This window comes from Oncorhynchus keta, chromosome 14, assembly GCF_023373465.1.
Source record: "Oncorhynchus keta strain PuntledgeMale-10-30-2019 chromosome 14, Oket_V2, whole genome shotgun sequence".
NCBI classification, from domain to species: Eukaryota; Metazoa; Chordata; class Actinopteri; order Salmoniformes; family Salmonidae; genus Oncorhynchus; species Oncorhynchus keta.
Window position 1 is genome coordinate 2,283,659 of NC_068434.1, and position 24,398 is coordinate 2,308,056.

Genomic DNA, 24,398 nt, shown 5'->3' on the forward strand with positions numbered 1-24,398 from the left:
TCCATGGTAGATATGGTCTCTATATATGGTATCCATGCTAGATATAGTCTCTATATATGGTATCCATACTAGATATGGTCTCTATATATGGTATCCATACTAGATATGGTCTCTATATATGGTATCCATGCTAGATATGGTCTCTATATATGGTATCCATGCTAGATATGGTCTCTATATATGGTATCCATGCTAGATATGGTCTCTATATATGGTATATATGCTAGATATGGTCTCTATATATGGTATCCATGCTAGATATGGTCTCTATATATGGTATCTATGGTAGATATGGTCTCTATATATGGTATATATGGTAGATATGGTCTCTATATATGGTATATATGCTAGATATGGTCTCTATATATGGTATCCATGCTAGATATGGTCTCTATATATGGTATCTATGGTAGATATGGTCTCTATATATGGTATCTATGCTAGATATGGTCTCTATATATGGTATCTATGGTAGATATGGTCTCTATATATGGTATCCATGCTAGATATGGTCTCTATATATGGTATCTATGGTAGATATGGTCTCTATATATGGTATCCATGCTAGATATGGACTCTATATATGGTATCCATGCTAGATATGGTCTCTATATATGGTATCCATGGTAGATATGGTCTCTATATATGGTATCCATGGTAGATATGGTCTCTATATATGGTATCCATGCTAGATATGGTCTCTATATATGGTATCCATACTAGATATGGTCTCTATATATGGTATCCATGCTAGATATGGTCTCTATATATGGTATATATGGTAGATATGGTCTCTATATATGGTATCCATGCTAGATATGGTCTCTATATATGGTATCCATGGTAGATATGGTCTCTATATATGGTATCCATGCTAGATATGGTCTCTATATATGGTATCCATGCTAGATATGGTCTCTATATATGGTATCCATGGTAGATATGGTCTCTATATATGGTATCCATGCTAGATATAGTCTCTATATATGGTATCCATACTAGATATGGTCTCTATATATGGTATCCATGCTAGATATGGTCTCTATATATGGTATCCATGGTAGATATGGTCTCTATATATGGTATCCATGGTAGATATGGTCTCTATATATGGTATCCATGCTAGATATAGTCTCTATATATGGTATCCATACTAGATATGGTCTCTATATATGGTATCCATGCTAGATATGGTCTCTATATATGGTATCCATGGTAGATATGGTCTCTATATATGGTATCCATGCTAGATATAGTCTCTATATATGGTATCCATACTAGATATGGTCTCTATATATGGTATCCATGCTAGATATGGTCTCTATATATGGTATCCATGGTAGATATGGTCTCTATATATGGTATCCATGCTAGATATAGTCTCTATATATGGTATCCATACTAGATATGGTCTCTATATATGGTATCCATACTAGATATGGTCTCTATATATGGTATCCATGCTAGATATGGTCTCTATATATGGTATCCATGCTAGATATGGTCTCTATATATGGTATCCATGCTAGATATGGTCTCTATATATGGTATCCATGCTAGATATGGTCTCTATATATGGTATCCATGCTAGATATGGTCTCTATATATGGTATCCATGCTAGATATGGTCTCTATATATGGCATCCATGCTAGATATGGTCTCTATATATGGTATCCATGCTAGATATGGTCTCCATATATGGTATCTATGGTAGATATGGTCTCTATATATGGTATCCATGCTAGATATAGTCTCTATATATGGTATCTGTGGTAGATATGGTCTCTATATATGGCATCCATGCTAGATATGGTCTCTATATATGGCATCTATGCTAGATATGGTCTCTATATATGGTATCCATGCTAGATATGGTCTCTATATATGGTATCCATGCTAGATATGGTCTCTATATATGGTATCCATGCTAGATATGGCTCTATATATGGTATCCATGCTAGATATGGTCTCTATATATGGTATCCATGCTAGATATGGTCTCTATATATGGTATCCATACTAGATATGGTCTCTATATATGGTATCCATGCTAGATATGGTCTCTATATATGGTATCCATGCTAGATATGGTCTCTATATATGGTATCTATGGTAGATATGGTCTCTATATATGGTATCTATGCTAGATATGGTCTCTATATATGGCATCCATGCTAGATATGGTCTCTATATATGGTATCCATGCTAGATATGGTCTCCATATATGGTATCTATGGTAGATATGGTCTCTATATATGGTATCCATGCTAGATATGGTCTCTATATATGGTATCCATGCTAGATATGGCCTCTATATATGGTATCCATGCTAGATATGGTCTCTATATATGGTATCCATGCTAGATATGGTCTCTATATATGGTATCCATACTAGATATGGTCTCTATATATGGTATCCATGCTAGATATGGTCTCTATATATGGTATCCATGCTAGATATGGTCTCTATATATGGTATCTATGGTAGATATGGTCTATATATGGTATCTATGCTAGATATGGTCTCTATATATGGTATCCATGCTAGATATGGTCTCTATATATGGTATCTATGGTATATATGGTCTCTATATATGGTATCCATGCTTGATATGGTCTCTATATATGGTATCTATGCTAGATATGGTCTCTATATATGGTATCTATGGTAGATATGGTCTCTATATATGGTATCCATGCTAGATATGGTCTCTATATATGGTATCTATGGTAGATATGGTCTCTATATATGGTATCCATGCTAGATATGGTCTCTATATATGGTATCTATGGTAGATATGGTCTCTATATATGGTATCCATGCTAGATATGGTCTCTATATATGGTATCTATGGTAGATATGGTCTCTATATATGGTATCCATGCTAGATATGGTCTCTATATATGGTATCCATGGTAGATATGGTCTCTATATATGGTATCCATGGTAGATATGGTCTCTATATATGGCATCCATGCTAGATATGGTCTCTATATATGGTATCCATACTAGATATGGTCTATATATATGGTATCCATGCTAGATATGGTCTCTATATATGGTATATATGGTAGATATGGTCTCTATATATGGTATATATGGTAGATATGGTCTCTATATATGGTATCCATGCTAGATATGGTCTCTATATATGGTATCCATGGTAGATATGGTCTCTATATATGGTATCCATGCTAGATATAGTCTCTATATATGGTAGCCATACTAGATATGGTCTCTATATATGGTATCCATGCTAGATATGGTCTCTATATATGGTATCCATGCTAGATATGGTCTCTATATATGGTATCTATGGTAGATATGGTCTCTATATATGGTATCTATGGTAGATATGGTCTCTATATATGGTATCTATGGTAGATATGGTCTCTATATATGGTATCCATGCTAGATATGGTCTCTATATATGGTATCCATGCTAGATATGGTCTCTATATATGGTATCTGTGGTAGATATGGTCTCTATATATGGTATCCATGCTAGATATGGTCTCTATATATGGTATCCATGCTAGATATGGTCTCTATATATGGTATCTATGGTAGATATGGTCTCTATATATGGTATCCATACTAGATATGGTCTCTATATATGGTATCTGTGGTAGATATGGTCTCTATATATGGTACCCATGCTAGATATGGTCTCTATATATGGTATCCATGCTAGATATAGTCTCTATATATGGTATCTGTGGTAGATATGGTCTCTATATATGGCATCCATGCTAGATATGGTCTCTATATATGGCATCTATGCTAGATATGGTCTCTATATATGGTATCCATGGTAGATATGGTCTCTATATATGGTATCCATGCTAGATATGGTCTCTATATATGGCATCCATGCTAGATATGGTCTCTATATATGGTATCTATGCTAGATATGGTCTCTATATATGGCATCCATGCTAGATATGGTCTCTATATATGGTATCCATGCTAGATATGGTCTCTATATATGGTATCCATGCTAGATATGGTCTCTATATATGGTATCCATGCTAGATATGGTCTTTATATATGGTATCTATGGTAGATATGGTCTCTATATATGGTATCTGTGGTAGATATGGTCTCTATATATGGTATCTATGGTAGATATGGTCTCTATATATGGTATCCATGCTAGATATGGTCTCTATATATGGTATCCATGCTAGATATGGTCTCTATATATGGTATACATGCTAGATATGGTCTCTATATATGGTATCCATGCTAGATATGGTCTCTATATATGGTATCCATGCTAGATATGGTCTTTATATATGGTATCTATGGTGGCATATATTATTATTATTATTATTATAGATATGGTCTCTATATATGGTATATGTGGTAGATATGGTCTCTATATATGGTATCTATGGTAGATATGGTCTCTATATATGGTATCCATGCTAGATATGGTCTCTATATATGGTATCCATGCTAGATATGGTCTCTATATATGGTATACATGCTAGATATGGTCTCTATATATGGTATCCATGCTAGATATGGTCTCTATATATGGTATCCATGCTAGATATGGTCTCTATATATGGTATCCATGCTAGATATGGTCTCTATATATGGTATCCATGCTAGATATGGTCTCTATATATGGTATCTGTGGTAGATATGGTCTCTATATATGGTATCCATGCTAGATATGGTCTCCAAATATGGTACCCATGCTAGATATGGTCTCTATATATGGTATCTATGGTAGATATGGTCTCTATATATGGTATCCATGCTAGATATGGTCTCTATATATGGTATCTGTGGTAGATATGGTCTCTATATATGGTATCCATGCTAGATATGGTCTCTATATATGGTATCCATGCTAGATATAGTCTCTATATATGGTATCTGTGGTAGATATGGTCTCTATATATGGCATCCATGCTAGATATGGTCTCTATATATGGCATCTATGCTAGATATGGTCTCTATATATGGTATCCATGGTAGATATGGTCTCTATATATGGTATCCATGCTAGATATGGTCTCTATATATGGCATCCATGCTAGATATGGTCTCTATATATCGTATCCATGCTAGATATGGTCTCTATATATGGCATCCATGCTAGATATGGTCTCTATATATGGTATCCATGCTAGATATGGTCTCTATATATGGTATCCATGCTAGATATGGTCTTTATATATGGTATCTATGGTAGATATGGTCTCTATATATGGTATCTGTGGTAGATATGGTCTCTATATATGGTATCTATGGTAGATATGGTCTCTATATATGGTATCCATGCTAGATATGGTCTCTATATATGGTATCCATGCTAGATATGGTCTCTATATATGGCATCCATGCTAGATATGGTCTCTATATATGGTATCCATGCTAGATATGGTCTCTATATATGGTATCCATGCTAGATATGGTCTCTATATATGGTATCTATGGTAGATATGGTCTCTATATATGGTATCCATGCTAGATATGGTCTCTATATATGGTATCCATGCTAGATATGGTCTCTATATATGGCATCCATGCTAGATATGGTCTCTATATATGGTATCCATGCTAGATATGGTCTCTATATATGGCATCCATGCTAGATATGGTCTCTATATATGGTATCCATGCTAGATATGGTCTTTATATATGGTATCTATGGTAGATATGGTCTCTATATATGGTATATGTGGTAGATATGGTCTCTATATATGGTATCTATGGTAGATATGGTCTCTATATATGGTATCCATGCTAGATATGGTCTCTATATATGGTATCCATGCTAGATATGGTCTCTATATATGGTATCCATGCTAGATATGGTCTTTATATATGGTATCTATGGTAGATATGGTCTCTATATATGGTATCTGTGGTAGATATGGTCTCTATATATGGTATCTATGGTAGATATGGTCTCTATATATGGTATCCATGCTAGATATGGTCTCTATATATGGTATCCATGCTAGATATGGTCTCTATATATGGTATACATGCTAGATATGGTCTCTATATATGGTATCCATGCTAGATATGGTCTCTATATATGGTATCCATGCTAGATATGGTCTCTATATATGGTATCCATGCTAGATATGGTCTCTATATATGGTATCCATGCTAGATATGGTCTCTATATATGGTATCCATGCTAGAGATGGTCTCTATATATGGTATCTGTGGTAGATATGGTCTCTATATATGGTATCCATGCTAGATATGGTCTCTATATATGGTATCCATGCTAGATATGGTCTCTATATATGGTATCCATGCTAGATATGGTCTCTATATATGGTATCCATGCTAGATATGGTCTCTATATATGGTATCCATGCTAGATATGGTCTCTATATATGGTATCTATGGTAGATATGGTCTCTATATATGGTATCTGTGGTAGATATGGTCTCTATATATGGCATCTATGGTAGATATGGTCTCTATATATGGTATCCATGCTAGATATGGTCTCTATATATGGTATCCATGCTAGATATGGTCTCTATATATGGTATCCATGCTAGATATGGTCTCTATATATGGTATCCATGCTAGAGATGGTCTCTATATATGGTATCTGTGGTAGATATGGTCTCTATATATGGTATCCATGCTAGATATGGTCTCTATATATGGTAGCCATGCTAGATATAGTCTCTATATATGGTATCTGTGGTAGATATGGTCTCTATATATGGCATCCATGCTAGATATGGTCTCTATATATGGCATCTATGCTAGATATGGTCTCTATATATGGTATCCATGGTAGATATGGTCTCTATATATGGTATCCATGCTAGATATGGTCTCTATATATGGTATCCATGCTAGAGATGGTCTCTATATATGGTATCTATGGTAGATATGGTCTCTATATATGGTATCCATGCTAGATATGGTCTCTATATATGGTATCCATGCTAGATATGGTCTCTATATATGGTATCCATGCTAGATATGGTCTCTATATATGGTATCCATGCTAGATATGGTCTCTATATATGGTATCTGTGGTAGATATGGTCTCTATATATGGTATCCATGCTAGATATGGTCTCTATATATGGTATCCATGCTAGATATGGTCTCTATATATGGTATCTATGGTAGATATGGTCTCTATATATGGTATCCATGCTAGATATGGTCTCTATATATGGTATCTGTGGTAGATATGGTCTCTATATATGGTATCCATGCTAGATATGGTCTCTATATATGGTATCCATGCTAGATATAGTCTCTATATATGGTATCTGTGGAAGATATGGTCTCTATATATGGCATCCATGCTAGATATGGTCTCTATATATGGCATCTATGCTAGATATGGTCTCTATATATGGTATCCATGGTAGATATGGTCTCTATATATGGTATCTGTGGTAGATATGGTCTCTATATATGGCATCCATGCTAGATATGGTCTCTATATATGGCATCTATGCTAGATATGGTCTCTATATATGGTATCCATGGTAGATATGGTCTCTATATATGGTATCCATGCTAGATATGGTCTCTATATATGGTATCTATGGTAGATATGGTCTCTATATATGGTATCCATGCTAGATATGGTCTCTATATATGGTATCCATGCTAGATATGGTCTCTATATATGGTATCCATGCTAGATATGGTCTCTATATATGGTATCCATGCTAGATATGGTCTCTATATATGGTATCCATGCTAGATATGGTCTCTATATATGGTATCCATGCTAGATATGGTCTCTATATATGGTATCCATGCTAGATATGGTCTCTATATATGGTATCTATGGTAGATATGGTCTCTATATATGGTATCCATGCTAGATATGGTCTCTATATATGGTATCCATGCTAGATATGGTCTCTATATATGGTATCCATGCTAGATATGGTCTCTATATATGGTATCCATGCTAGATATGGTCTCTATATATGGTATCTATGGTAGATATGGTCTCTATATATGGTATCTGTGGTAGATATGGTCTCTATATATGGTATCCATGCTAGATATGGTCTCTATATATGGTATCCATGCTAGATATAGTCTCTATATATGGTATCTGTGGAAGATATGGTCTCTATATATGGCATCCATGCTAGATATGGTCTCTATATATGGCATCTATGCTAGATATGGTCTCTATATATGGTATCCATGGTAGATATGGTCTCTATATATGGTATCTGTGGTAGATATGGTCTCTATATATGGCATCCATGCTAGATATGGTCTCTATATATGGCATCTATGCTAGATATGGTCTCTATATATGGTATCCATGGTAGATATGGTCTCTATATATGGTATCCATGCTAGATATGGTCTCTATATATGGTATCTATGGTAGATATGGTCTCTATATATGGTATCCATGCTAGATATGGTCTCTATATATGGTATCCATGCTAGATATGGTCTCTATATATGGTATCCATGCTAGATATGGTCTCTATATATGGTATCCATGCTAGATATGGTCTCTATATATGGTATCCATGCTAGATATGGTCTCTATATATGGTATCCATGCTAGATATGGTCTCTATATATGGTATCCATGCTAGATATGGTCTCTATATATGGTATCCATGCTAGATATGGTCGCTATATATGGTATCCATGCTAGATATGGTCTCTATATATGGTATCCATGCTAGATATGGTCTCTATATATGGTATCCATGCTAGATATGGTCTCTATATATGGTATCTATGGTAGATATGGTCTCTATATATGGTATCCATGCTAGATATCGTCTCTATATATGGTATCTATGGTAGATATAGTCTCTATATATGATATCTATGGTAGATATGGTCTCTATATATGGTATCTATGGTAGATATGGTCTCTATATATGGTATCCATGGTAGATATACAGTGGGGGGGAATGTATTTTGTCAGCCACCAATTGTGCAAGTTCTCCCACGTAAAAAGATGAGAGAGGCCTGTAATTTTCATCATAGGTACACTTCAAGTATGACAGACAAAATGAAGAAAAAAAATCCAGAAAATCACTTTGTAGGATTTTTAATGAATTTATTTGCAAATTATGGTGGAAAATAAGTATTTGGAGCACACCTGGACTCCATCACCTCCTTGATTACCTGACAAATTTATGTCACTCCCTTTGGTTCCTTCCCCAGGCGTCATTGTTTCGGTTTCATGTCTGTATGCTGTTAGTGTTTCTTGTTTTGTACTATGTTGTGTTTATTTTATTAAAACACTCTCTCCCGGAACTTGCTTCCTGACTCTCAGAGCACATCGTTAAAGGTCACTTAGAAATGTCCTTGTTTTCCATGAAGACATACATGAAATGAGTTGCAAAAGGAATAGGAAATATAGTCAAGACGTTGACAAGGATATAAATACTGATTTTTAATTGAAATAATAATTGTGTCCTTCAAACTTTGCTTTCGTCAAAGAATCCTCCAGTTATAGCCTTGCAGATCTTTGGCATTCCAGTTGTCAATTTGTTGAGGTAATCTGAAGAGATTTCACCCCATGCTTCCTGAAGCACCTCCCACAAATTGGATTGTCTTGATGGGCACTTCTTATGTACCATACGGTCAAGCTGCTCCTACAACAGCTCAATAGGGTTGAGATCCGGTGACTGTGCTGGCCACTCCATTATAGACAGAATACCAGCTGACTGCTTCTTCCCTAAATAGCTCTTGCATAGTTTGGAGCTGTGCTTTGGGTCATCGTCCTGTTGTTGGAGGAAATTGGCTCCAATTTAGCTCCATCCACAGGTTATAGCATGGCATTGCAACTGGAGTGATAGCCTTCCTTGTTCAAGATCCCTTTTACCCTGTACAAATCTCCCACTTTACCACCACCAAAGCACCCCCAGACCATCACATTGCCTCCCCCAGACCATCACATTGCCTCCCCCAGACCATCACATTGCCTCCCCCAGACCATCACATTGCCTCCCCCAGACCATCACATTGCCTCCCCCAGACCATCACATTGCCTCCCCCAGACCATCACATTGCCTCCCCCAGACCATCACATTGCCTCCACCATGTTTGACAGATGGTTCACTCCTCCAGCATCTTTTCATTTTTTCTGCATCTCACGAATGTTGTTCTTTGTGATCCGAACACCTCAAACTTAGATTCGTCTGTCCATAACACTTTTTTTCCAATCTTCCTCTGTCCAGTGTCTGTGTTATTTTGCCCATCTTAATCTATTATTTTTATTGGCCAGTCTGAGATATGGCTTTTTCTTTGCAACTCTGCGTAGATGGTCAACATCCCGGAGTCACCTCTTCACTGTTGACGTTGAGGCTTGTGTTTTGAAGAGTACTATTTAATGAAGCTGCCAGTTGAGGACTTGTGGTGCATCTGTTTCTCAAACTAGACTCTCTAATGTACTTGTCCTCTTGCTCAGTTGTGCACCGGGGCCTCCCACTCCTCTTTCTATTCTGGTTAGAGCCAGTTTGCGCTGTTCTGTGAAGGGAGTAGTACACAGTGTTGTACGAGATCTTCAGTTTCTTGGACATTTCTCACATGAAATAGCCTTCATTTCTCAGAACAAGAATAGACTGATGAGTTTCAGAAGAAAGGTCTTTGTTTCTGGCCATTTTTATCCTGTAATCAATCCCACAAATGCTGATGCTCCAGATACTCAACTAGTCTAAAGAAGGCCAGTTTTATTGCTTCTTTAGTCAGGACAACAGTTTTCAGCTGTGCTAACATAATTGCAAAAGGGTTTTCTAATGATCAATTAGCCTTTAAATGATAAACTTGGATTAGCTAACACAACGTGCCGTTGGAACACAGGAGTGATGGTTGCTGATAATGGGCCTAAGTAGATATTCCGTTAGTAATCAGCCGTTTCCAGCAACAATAGTCATTTACAACATTAACAATGTCTACACTGTATTTCTGATCAATTTCATGTGATTTTAAGGGACATTTTTCTTGTGCTTATTCTTTCAAAAACAAGGACATTTTTAAGTCCCCAAACTTTTGAACGGTAATGTATCTGAAGTGCTGTCAGTTATACCCACAGTGTTAAAGGAAGATTAGCTTTTCACAGTTATAATATATACAGTTATACCCACAGTGTTAAAGGAAGATTAGCTTTTCACAGTTATAATATATACAGTTATACCCACAGTGTTAAAGGAAGATGAGCTTTTCACAGTTATAATATATACAGTTATACCCACAGTGTTAAAGGAAGATTAGCTTTTCACAGTTATAATATATACAGTTATACCCACAGTGTTAAAGGAAGATTAGCTTTTCACAGTTATAATATATACAGTTATACCCACAGTGTTAAAGGAAGATGAGCTTTTCACAGTTATAATATATACAGTTATACCCACAGTGTTAAAGGAAGATGAGCTTTTCACAGTTATAATATATACAGTTATACCCACAGTGTTAAAGGAAGATTAGCTTTTCACAGTTATAATATATACAGTTATACCCACAGTGTTAAAGGAAGATTAGCTTTTCACAGTTATAATATATACAGTTATACCCACAGTGTTAAAGGAAGATGAGCTTTTCACAGTTATAATATATACAGTTATACCCACAGTGTTAAAGGAAGATGAGCTTTTCACAGTTATAATATATACAGTTATACCCACAGTGTTAAAGGAAGATTAGCTTTTCACAGTTATAATATATACAGTTATACCCACAGTGTTAAAGGAAGATTAGCTTTTCACAGTTATAATATATACAGTTATACCCACAGTGTTAAAGGAAGATGAGCTTTTCACAGTTATAATATATACAGTTATACCCACAGTGTTAAAGGAAGATTAGCTTTTCACAGTTATAATATATACAGTTATACCCACAGTGTTAAAGGAAGATTAGCTTTTCACAGTTATAATATATACAGTTATACCCACAGTGTTAAAGGAAGATTAGCTTTTCACAGTTATAATATATACAGTTATACCCACAGTGTTAAAGGAAGATTAGCTTTTCACAGTTATAATATATACAGTTATACCCACAGTGTTAAAGGAAGATTAGCTTTTCACAGTTATAATATATACAGTTATACCCACAGTGTTAAAGGAAGATTAGCTTTTCACAGTTATAATATATACAGTTATACCCACAGTGTTAAAGGAAGATTAGCTTTTCACAGTTATAATATATACAGTTATACCCACAGTGTTAAAGGAAGATTAGCTTTTCACAGTTATAATATATACAGTTATACCCACAGTGTTAAAGGAAGATTAGCTTTTCACAGTTATAATATATACAGTTATACCCACAGTGTTAAAGGAAGATTAGCTTTTCACAGTTATAATATATACAGTTATACCCACAGTGTTAAAGGAAGATTAGCTTTTCACAGTTATAATATACACAGTTATACCCACAGTGTTAAAGGAAGATTAGCTTTTCACAGTTATAATATATACAGTTATACCCACAGTGTTAAAGGAAGATTAGCTTTTCACAGTTATAATATATACAGTTATACCCACAGTGTTAAAGGAAGATTAGCTTTTCACAGTTATAATATATACAGTTATACCCACAGTGTTAAAGGAAGATTAGCTTTTCACAGTTATAATATATACAGTTATACCACCATACCAATGCTGCCATAAACTAGCTTCTGTAATCACACCACCCTGGCATCTTACAAAACCACTTCTTCATTTTGTAACTGTTGCTCGTGATATAAGCTTCAAAATAAAGAATGTGTGTTTGCCGAGTGCTGTATTATGTATGCATGTGACAGCCTGACTGTTTTTAAAACTGAATCAATTTGTCCCCTGCAGAGTTCAAACCCCTGAGCTGACAAGGTACAAATCTGTCGTTCTGCCCCTGAACAGGCAGTTAACCCACTGTTCCCAGGCCGTCATTGAAAATAAGAATGTGTTCTTAACTGACTTGCCTAGTAAAATAAAGGTAAAATTAAAAATAAAATAAAAAAATCCCCTGCAGAAAGAGATAAAGTGCCAACTTCTACACTTATAGTCTGAATAGCAGCTCATTCTAACTAAGTAGGTCTCAAGGTCTCCTTCTAACTATAAGGTATTTCATGAAAGCAAACACAGCCATTTATTTGAGTCCCTAAGACAGTCACTTTGAAACAAATGCATCTCAATACTCTTTTAATTACATTTTTTAAATGAAAATGAACATTGCAAGAGTCGAACAGCACTGTAGCGAACGTGTATTTTAGTGTCTCACTGTATTTCCGTTTAGACGGTTGTTCTATTACACCGAATGTATATCGGTCTAATGTTCATTTGTTCTCTCTTTCTTTTTTCCTGTCTGTATCATCCCTTCCTCCTGTTGGATCTGGCTCCACCTCACAGGTAAGAACATTGACTTTTGCCCTTGTGGTTCCTTCATCTAGCCAATTAGAGCATTAGGGTGGAGATGTCCCTCTCCATACTGTTAACAACGCAGTCCAGGGTTGGGGTCAAGTCTAATTGAAGGTCAATTGAAATTCCAATTCAATAATAGCAAAGGATATTTATTTTCAATAATTTCTCTATAAACTGAAAAGGGGAATATTTATTCCAAAAGTTATTCATAAAAAAAAAAAATATATATATATATATATAAAGTACCAGTAACAAATTTGGACACCTGCTCATTCCAGGGTTTTTCTTTATTTTGACTATTTTCTACATTGTAGAATAATAGTGATGACCTCAAAACTATGAAATAACACATATGGAATCATGTTGGAACCAAAATCTGTTATCGAAATATATTTTATATTTGAGATTCTTCAAAGTAGCCGACCTTTGCATTGATGACAGCTTTGCACACTCTTGGAATGCATTTCAATTAACAGGTGTGCCTTTGAGCATTGAGCTGATTCTGCAGTTTCTCTGTCCTCTCTGCTGGCCTAGCAGCACTCAGGGGGTGTAGTGTGTTGATCTGTCCTCTCTGCTGGCCTAGCAGCACTCAGGGGGTGTAGTGTGTTGATCTGTCCTCTCTGCTGGCCTAGCAGCACTCAGGGGGTGTAGTGTGTTGATCTGTCCTCTCTGCTGGCCTAGCAGCACTCAGGGGGTGTAGTGTGTTGATCTGTCCTCTCTGCTGGCCTCGCAGCACTCAGGGGGTGTAGTGTGTTGATCTGTCCTCTCTGCTGGCCTAGCAGCACTAAGGGGGTGTAGTGTGTTGCTCTCTGCTGGCCTAGCAGCACTCAGGGGGTGTAGTGTGTTGATCTGTCCTCCCTGCTGGCCTAGCAGCACTCAGGGGGTGTAGTGTGTTGCTCTCTGCTGGCCTAGCAGCACTCAGGGGGTGTAGTGTGTTGCTCTCTGCTGGCCTAGCAGCACTCAGGGGTGTAGTGTGTTGCTCTCTGCTGGCCTAGCAGCACTCAGGGGGTGTAGTGTGTTGATCTGTCCTCTCTGCTGACCTAGCAGCACTCAGGGGGTGTAGTGTGTTGCTCTCTGCTGCCCTAGCAGCACTCAGGGGGTGTAGTGTGTTGCTCTCTGCTGCCCTAGCAGCACTCAGGGGGTGTAGTGTGTTGCTCTCTGATGGCCTAGCAGCACTCAGGGGGTGTAGTGTGTTGATCTGTCCTCTCTGCTGGCCTAGCAGCACTCAGGGGGTGTAGTGTGTTGCTCTCTGCTGGCCTAGCAGCACTCAGGGGGTGTAGTGTGTTGATCTGTCCTCTCTGCTGGCCTAGCAGCACTCAGGGGGTGTAGTGTGTTGATCTGTCCTCTCTGCTGGCCTAGCAGCACTCAGGGGGTGTAGTGTGTTGATCTGTCCTCTCTGATAGACCTAGCAGCACTCAGGGGGTGTAGTGTGTTGCTCTCTGCTGGCCTAGCAGCACTCAGGGGGTGTAGTGTGTTGCTCTCTGCTGGCCTAGCAGCACTCAGGGGGTGTAGTTGTGGACATGGTCATGGATATATTTACCAGAGAGAGACATGGTCATGTTTATATTTACCAGAGAGAGACATGGTCATGGATATATTTACCAGAGAGAGACATGGACATGGATATATTTAACAGATAGAGACATGGACATGGATATATTTACCAGAGAGAGACATGGTCATGGATATATTTAACAGAGAGAGACATGGTCATGGATATATTTAACAGAGAGAGACATGGACATGGATATATTTAACAGAGAGAGACATGGTCATGGATATATTTAACAGAGAGAGACATGGTCATGGATATATTTAACAGAGAGAGACATGGACATGGATATATTTAACAGAGAGACATGGTCATGGATATATTTACCAGAGAGAGACATGGTCATGGATATATTTAACAGAGAGAGACATGGACATGGATATATTTACCAGAGAGAGACATGGTCATGGATATATTTACCAGAGAGAGACATGGTCATGGATATATTTAACAGAGAGAGACATGGTCATGGATATATTTACCAGAGAGAGACATGGCCATGGATATATTTACCAGAGAGAGACATGGACATGTTTATATTTACCAGAGAGAGACATGGTCATGGATATATTTATCAGAGAGAGACATGGCCATGGATATATTTACCAGAGAGAGACATGGACATGGATATATTTACCAGAGAGAGACATGGCCATGGATATATTTAACAGAGAGAGACATGGTCATGGATATATTTAACAGATAGAGACATGGTCATGGATATATTTACCAGAGAGAGACATGGTCATGGATATATTTACCAGAGAGACATGGTCATGGATATATTTAACAGAGAGAGACATGGTCATGGATATATTTAACAGAGAGAGACATGGTCATGGATATATTTAACAGAGAGAGACATGGTCATGGATATATTTACCAGAGAGAGACATGGTCATGGATATATTTACCAGAGAGAGACATGGTCATGGATATATTTAACAGAGAGAGACATGGTCATGGATATATTTACCAGAGAGAGACAGAGAGTCGTGTAGAGGAACTTGAGGCTGTCTACCTGTTCCACTGCAGCCCCGTGGATGTGAATGAGAGCGTGCTAGCCTCCCCGTTTCTTGTAATCTACGATCAGCTCCTTGGTCTTACTGATGTTGAGGGAGAGGTTGTTCTGGTACCACACTGTCAGTTAACTGACCTCCTCCCTGTAGGCTGACTCATCGTCACCGGTGATCAAACTTGATTTTTTTGTTGGAGTGGTGCGTTGCCACGCAGTCGTGGATGAACAAGGAGTACAGGAGGGGACTAAGCACGCACCCCTGAGGGTCCCCCATGTTGAAAATCAGCATGGTGGTGGTGATGTTACATTGAACATTACAGACTGGGACAAGGAGAGGTTGAACATTACAGACTGGGACAAGGAGAGGTTGAACATTACAGACTGGGACAAGGAGAGGTTGAACATTACAGACTGGGACAAGGAGAGGTTGAACATTACAGACTGGGACAAGGAGAGGTTGAACATTACAGACTGGGACAAGGAGAGGTTGAACATTACAGACTGGGACAAGGAGAGGTTGAACATTACAGACTGGGACAAGGAGAGGTTGAACATTACAGACTGGGACAAGGAGAGGTTGAACATTACAGACTGGGACAAGGAGAGGTTTAACTGAGTTGTTATGGGAGTCAGCGTAGCCGAGGGAGTTGTTATGGGAGCCAGCGTAGCCGAGGGAGCTGTTATGGGAGTCAGCGTAGCCGAGGGAGATGTTATGGGAGCCAGCGTAGCCGAGGGAGCTGTTATGGGAGTCAGCGTAGCCGAGGGAGCTGTTATGAGATTTAGCGTCGCCAAGGGAGTTGTTATGAGAGTTAGCGTCGCCGAGGGAGTTGTTATGGGAGCCAGCATCGCCGAGGGAGCTGTTAGGACCGGGCGGGGAGCCAGCTGTTAAAAATCACAGTGTGGCTTCAAAAGTAAGGGCATCGGTAGTGTCAGAAGATATAGTATAGATACTGTAAACTCAGAGAGAGAGAGAGCGCAGAGAGAGAGAGCAGAGAGAAGAGAGAGAGGGAGAGATTGAGAGGGAGAGAGAGGGAGAGAGAGAGATTGAGAAGGAGAGAGAGAGGGAGAGAGAGAGAGAGAGAGAGTGAGAGAGAGAGGGGAGAGAGAGAGAGAGGGAGAGAGAGTGAGAGGGAGAGAGAGAGAGATTGAGAGGGAGAGAGAGAGAGAGGGAGAGAGAGGGAGAGAGAGAGAGAGAGAGTGAGAGGGAGAGAGAGAGAGAGATTGAGAGGGAGAGAGAGAGCAGAGAGAGAGAGGGAGAGAGAGAGAGAGAGATTGAGAGAGAGATTGAGAGGGAGAGAGAGAGAGATTGAGAGGGAGAGAGAGAGAGAGAGAGAGAAGAGGGAATATTAACTAGGTGGATATTTGTCCTGTTTCAATAGAAATGTGTTGTTTACTTATCCCAACTCCCCCTGACAGTGGTGTCACGGCCAGCCATTAGTGCCTTGCTCAAGGGCACATCGACATATTTTTCACCTTGTCAGCTCAGGGATTTAAACTAATGATCTTTTGGTTATTGGCCCAATGCTCTAACCTCTAGGCTACCTGTCGCCCTGAGAGTGAGAGAAAAGAAAGGCAGCTTTTCAAGTTCGCCGCCGACAGCTCTTTCCCCTCTGGTGACCTGCTGGTACCTAATACCACGAAGCAGGGTTAGCTCTGAACTCAGAGCGCCTAAAGGTCCCATTGAACTCTGTCCTCTCCTCGCAGGGTTCCTTCAACTACTTCAGACACATAAACCAAATGGGGCCCTGACAAGCGTTCAGTTCAGATTGAAAACAATATCACCCGGTGACTGTCCTGTTGTCTTTCTCCTCCTGTCCACTCCTCTACTGGTGACTGTCCTGTTGTCTTTCTCCTCCTGTCCCCTCCTCTACTGGTGACTGTCCTGTTGTCTTTCTCCTCCTGTCTACTCCTCTACTAGTGACTGTCCTGTTGTCTTTCTCCTCCTGTCCACTCCTCTACTGGTGACTGTCCTGTTGTCTTTCTCCTCCTGTCTACTCCTCTACTAGTGACTGTCCTGTTGTCTTTCTCCTCCTGTCCACTCCTCTACTGGTGACTGTCCTGTTGTCTTTCTCCTCCTGTCCCCTCCTCTACTGGTGACTGTCCTGTTGTCTTTCTCCTCCTGTCCACTCCTCTACTGGTGACTGTCCTGTTGTCTTTCTCCTCCTGTCCCCTCCTCTACTGGTGACTGTCCTGTTGTCTTTCTCCTCCTGTCCACTCCTCTACTGGTGACTGTCCTGTTGTCTTTCTCCTCCTGTCCACTCCTCTACTGGTGACTGTCCTGTTGTCTTTCTCCTCCTGTCCCCTCCTCTACTGGTGACTGTCCTGTTGTCTTTCTCCTCCTGTCCACTCCTCTACTGGTGACTGTCCTGTTGTCTTTCTCCTCCTGTCCACTCCTCTACTGGTGACTGTCCTGTTGTCTTTCTCCTCCTGTCCCCTCCTCTACTGGTGACTGTTCTGTTGTCTTTCTCCTCCTGTCCACTCCTCTACTGGTGACTGTCCTGTCGTCTTTCTCCTCCTGTCCCCTCCTCTACTGGTGACTGTCCTGTTGTCTTTCTCCTCCTGTCCACTCCTCTACTGGTGACTGTCCTGTTGTCTTTCTCCTCATGTCCCCTCCTCTACTGGTGACTGTCCTGTTGTCTTTCTCCTCCTGTCCCCTCCTCTACTGGTGACTGTCCTGTTGTCTTTCTCCTCCTGTCCACTCCTCTACTGGTGACTGTCCTGTTGTCTTTCTCCTCCTGTCCCCTCCTCTACTAGTGACTGTCCTGTCGTCTTTCTCCTCCTGTCCCCTCCTCTACTGGTGACTGTCCTGTTGTCTTTCTCCTCCTGTCCACTCCTCTACTGGTGACTGTCCTGTTGTCTTTCTCCTCCTGTCCACTCCTCTACTGGTGACTGTCCTGTTGTCTTTCTCCTCCTGTCTACTCCTCTACTGGTGACTGTCCTGTTGTCTTTCTCCTCCTGTCCACTCCTCTACTGGTGACTGTCCTGTTGTCTTCCTCCTCCTGTCCCCTCCTCTACTGGTGACTGTCCTGTTGTCTTTCTCCTCCTGTCCACTCCTCTACTGGTGACTGTCCTGTTGTCTTTCTCCTCCTGTCCCCTCCTCTACTTGTGACTGTCCCAAAAAAGTAAGTCTGGGTCACGGAATTTCAGAAAATGTCTAAGTAAAAGTCCCCCACTTAATAGTAGAACTAGTAGAAAATTGTTAATAACCATTCAAGATATATATATATTTTTTTATTAAAATAACAATAATTTTATATTTGTTCATTTTTAAGTGATATTTGCAAAAAATGTGGTTTTTAAAACATGTTCTGAGGTCAAATAAATGTCCCCCAATACGAATCACTGTTTATGTAATACATATTAGCTCAGAGAACTATTCTGTGTTCAGCAGTAAAAGTATTGTAGGGGAATACTCAGTAGGGTCTGTAGACTGTAGATGGGGTGTGGTTTCACAGGGAATACTCAGTAGGGTCTGTAGACTGTAGATGTGGTGTGGTTTCACAGGGAATACTCAGTAGGGTCTGTAGACTGTAGATGGGGTGTGGTTTCACAGGGAATACTCAGTAGGGTCTGTAGACTGTAGATGTGGTGTGGTTTCACAGGGAATACTCAGTAGGGTCTGTAGACTGTAGATGTGGTGTGGTTTCACAGGGAATACTCAGTAGGGTCTGTAGACTGTAGATGTAGAAATCTAAAAAACCATCAGTCCTCTGCTGCTGCCTGCTGGTTACTAGCCCAACGCTCTAACCACTAGGCTACCTGCTGGTTACTAGTCCAACACTCTAACCACTAGGCTACCTGCTGGTTACTAGTCCAACACTCTAACCACTAGGCTACCTGCTGGTTACTAGTCCAACACTCTAACCACTAGGCTACCTGCTGGTTACTAGTCCAACACTCTAACCACTAGGCTACCTGCTGGTTACTAGTCCAACACTCTAACCACTAGGCTACCTGCTGGTTACTAGTCTAACACTCTAACCACTAGGCTACCTGCTGGTTACTAGTCCAACGCTCTACCCACTAGGCTACCTGCTGGTTACTAGTCCAACACTCTAACCACTAGGCTACCTGCTGGTTACTAGTCCAACGCTCTAACCACTAGGCTACCTGCTGGTTACTAGTCCAATGCTCTAACCACTAGGCTACCTGCTGGTTACTGGCCCAATGCTCTCACCACTAGGCTACCTGCTGGTTACTAATCCAACGCTCTAACCACTAGGCTACCTGCTGGTTATTGGTCCAACACTCTAACCACTAGGCTACCTGCTGGTTACTGGTCCAACACTCTAACCACTAGGCTACCTGCTGGTTACTAGTCCAACACTCTAACCACTAGGCTACCTGCTGGTTACTAGTCCAACACTCTAACCACTAGGCTACCTGCTGGTTACTAGTCCAACACTCTAACCACTAGGCTACCTGCTGGTTACTAGTCCAACACTCTAACCACTAGGCTACCTGCTGGTTACTAGTCCAACACTCTAACCACTAGGCTACCTGCTGGTTACTGACCCAACACTCTAACCACTAGGCTACCTGCTGGTTACTAGTCCAACACTCTAACCACTAGGCTACCTGCTGGTTACTAGTCCAACACTCTAACCACTCGGCTACCTGCTGGTTACTAGTCCAATGCTCTCACCACTAGGCTACCTGCTGGTTACTAGTCCAACACTCTAACCACTCGGCTACCTGCTGGTTACTGGCCCAACACTCTAACCACTAGGCTACCTGCTGGTTACTAGCCCAACACTCAGTTTTAACCAGTTTTGAGACGTTTTAACCAGTTTTAACACATTTAAACCAGTGTTAACCAGTTTTAACACATTTAAACCAGTTTTAACATTTGAACCAGTTTTAACACATTTTAACCAGTTTTAAAATTTAAAGCAGTTTTAACCAGTTTTAACATTTGAACCAGTTTAAACCAGTTTTAACACATTTAAACCCGTTTGAACCAGTTTTAACACATTTTAACCAGTTTTAAAATTTAAAGCAGTTTTAACCAGTTTTAACCAGTTTTAAAATTTAAAGCAGTTTTAACCAGTTTTAAAATTTAAAGCAGTTTGAACCAGTTTTAAAATTTAAACCAGTTTAAACCAGTTTTAACATTTAAACCAGTTTTAACATTTGAACCAATTTTAACCAGTTTTAACCAGTTTTAACATTTTAACCAGTTTTAACATTTGAACCAGTTTTAACCAGTTTAAACATTTGAACCAGTTTAACATTTGAACGAGATTATTATCTAAGTGAATCACCTTGTTTTCCTTCTAGTTGTACGAGGTGGACGATGAGGTCAAGAGGAAAGAGTTTCTTGATGACCTCTTCAGTTTTATGCAGAAGAGAGGTGAGTTCTTAATATACCATAATGTAATACATATCTCATAATATATATATATATATATATATATATATATATATATATATATCAACACAACTATACCTTTCTTGGAGCATAGTGATTCTTGTGAATCTATATTGGTTGCTAAAACTGTTTGAATGTTTTAGCGTGTCACACATCCTCAACAGACAGGAGATCAGACTTCCTGTTCCAGGTTCTGATCAGAGGATATGACACATTAGCTAAACTTCAATTAGAAAACATTTATTTTTGTGAAAGGTTTGCCTGTAGTTGCTCCAAGCTAATTTTCTCAAAGTCCTTTGACAGAAACATGTGTGTGTATCTCTGTCCGTCCTTCCATCAGTCCGTTTGTCTTGTGAAAACTGCTGCAGATGTTAGACAGCCTTAACAACAGGAGAATGTGGCTGAGTGTTTTGAAGGCCCCCGAGGTCCCAGAGGCCCCAGAGGTCCCCGAGGTCCCAGAGGCCCCAGAGGTCCCCGAGGCCCCAGAGGCCCCAGAGGCCCCAGAGGTCCCCGATGTCCCAGAGGTCCCCGAGGTCCCAGAGGCCCCCGAGGCCCCAGAGGTCCCAGAGGCCCCAGAGGGCCCCAGAGGGCCCCAGAGGTCCCAGAGGCCCAGAGGTCCCAGAGGCCCCAGAGGTCCCCGAGGTCCCAGAGGCCCCCGAGGCCCCAGAGGCCCCAGAGGCCCCAGAGGTCCCAGAGGACCCAGAGGCCCCCGAGGCCCCAGGGGCCCCAGAGCCTGGATAGTATTTGGGGTCTGGGTAGTATTTGGGGTCTGGATAGTATTTGGGGTCTGGATAGTATTTGGGGTCTGGATAGTATTTGGGTTCCTGGATAGTATTTGGGGCTTGGATAGTATTTGGGGCTTGGATAGTATTTGGGGTCTGGATAGTATTTGGGGTCCTGGATAGTATTTGGGGTCTGGATAGTATTTGGGGTCTGGATAGTATTTGGGTCTGGGTTGTATTTGGGGTCTGGATAGTATTTGGGGTCTGGATAGTATTTGGGGTCTGGATAGTATTTGGGGTCTGGATAGTATTTGGGGTCTGTATAGTATTTGGGGTCTGGATAGTATTTGGGGTCTGGATAGTATTTGGGGTCTGGATAGTATTTGGGGTCTGGATAGTATTTGGGTCCTGGATAGTATTTGGGTCTGGATAGTATTTGGGGTCTGGATAGTATTTGGGGTCTGGATAGTATTTGGGGTATGGATAGTATTTGGGGTCTGGATAGTATTTGGGGTCTGGATAGTATTTGGGTCTGGATAGTATTTGGGTCTGGATAGTATTTGGGGTCTGGATAGTATTTGGGGTCTGGATAGTATTTGGGGTCTGGATAGTATTTGGGTCTGGATAGTATTTGGGTCTGGATAGTATTTGGGGTCTGGATAGTATTTGGGGTCTGGATAGTATTTGGGGTCTGGATAGTATTTGGGGTCTGGATAGTATTTGGGGTCTGGATAGTATTTGGGTCTGGATAGTATTTGGGTCTGGATAGTATTTGGGGTCTGGATAGTATTTGGGGTCTGGATAGTATTTGGGGTCTGGATAGTATGTGGGGCTTGGATAGTATTTGGGGCTTGGATAGTATTTGGGGTCTGGATAGTATTTGGGTCTGGATAGTATTTGGGTCTGGATAGTATTTGGGGTCTGGATAGTATTTGGGGTCTGGATAGTATTTGGGGCTTGGATAGTATTTGGGGTCTGGATAGTATTTGGGGTCTGGATAGTATTTGGGGTCTGGATAGTATTTGGGGTCTGGATAGTATTTGGGTCTGGATAGTATTTGGGTCTGGATAGTATTTGGGGTCTGGATAGTATTTGGGGTCTGGATAGTATTTGGGGTCTGGATAGTATTTGGGGTCTGGATAGTATTTGGGTCTGGATAGTATTTGGGTCTGGATAGTATTTGGGGTCTGGATAGTATTTGGGGTCTGGATAGTATTTGGGGTCTGGATAGTATGTGGGGCTTGGATAGTATTTGGGGCTTGGATAGTATTTGGGGTCTGGATAGTATTTGGGGCTTGAATAGTATTTGGGGTCTGGATAGTATTTGGGGTCTGGATAGTATTTGGGGCTTGGATAGTATTTGGGGTCTGGATAGTATTTGGGGCTTGAATAGTATTTGGGGTCTGGATAGTATTTGGGGTCTGGATAGTATTTGGGGCTTGGATAGTATTTGGGGTCTGGATAGTATTTGGGGCTTGGATAGTATTTGGGGTCTGGGCAGTATTTGGGGTCTGGATAGTATTTGGGGTCCGGTGCTGTTTCCTGCAGCTTTACTTCTCTACCAGGAGAGGGAGGTGACAGGGGGTTGATCCATACCACAGTGGCACGCTAACCAACCCCTCAACCCCCTCAACCCCTCCAACACAACCCCCTCCCTTCCAACATAATCCCCCCTTCCAACACAATCCCCCTCCACTCCAACACAATCCCCCTCCAACACAACCCCCTCCCTTCCAACACAATCCCCCTTCCAACACAATCCCTCCCTCAAACCTCCAGCACAATCCCCCCTCCCCTCCAACACAATCCCCCTCCAACACAACCCCCTCCCTTCCAACACAATCCACCCCCTTCCAACACAATCCCCCTCACCTCAGCCCTTGGGGAATCCCCCTCACCATATTTGTCATAGGTCCAAATGATGAGCCAAGCAAGGCAAGTTTGCAACGTAAGAGTTTGAGAGTGTACACTTATGTTCACTTCAGATATCAATATGGAGTCAACATACAAGTGTTAGTAAAAACTAATGTAAATAAGTTAGAAATTGTTCTGTTAATGCACAAACACGTCTCGTAAAAATAATTCGGTTTTTGTTTGGTTCTTTTGGAAATTGTAGAAATAAAAATGTTTCCTTCTTCAGAAGTTCCAGCTGGGCAGGCTAACATTAGTTAGCTAATACATTTACTAGCATACAGTAGGTAGGCTAACATTAGTTAGCTAATACATTTACTAGCATACAGTAGGTAGGCTAACATTAGTTAGCTAATACATTTACTAGCATACAGTAGGCAGGCTAACATTAGTTAGCTAATACATTTACTAGCATACAGTAGGCAGGCTAACATTAGTTAGCTAATACATTTACTAGCATACAGTAG

The 24,398-nt window shown here is 40.3% G+C and overlaps 1 protein-coding gene across 2 annotated transcripts in view; it reads left to right on the forward strand.

Annotated features, from left to right (window-relative positions):
- Nucleotides 1-24,398, forward strand: part of LOC118394100 (AT-rich interactive domain-containing protein 3A-like) — a 115,991-nt gene that overhangs the window by 82,232 nt on the left and 9,361 nt on the right. The window contains exons 4-5 of one of the 2 annotated variants that reach the window (XM_052460822.1): nt 21,208-21,280; nt 21,639-21,750. In XM_052460822.1, coding sequence (XP_052316782.1) covers nt 21,208-21,280; nt 21,639-21,673 — 108 coding nt within the window. In that variant the 3' untranslated portion in view covers nt 21,674-21,750. Of the gene's footprint in view, nt 1-21,207; nt 21,281-21,638; nt 21,751-24,398 lie in introns of those variants that run through there. The other variant, XM_052460821.1, reaches the window with a different exon arrangement.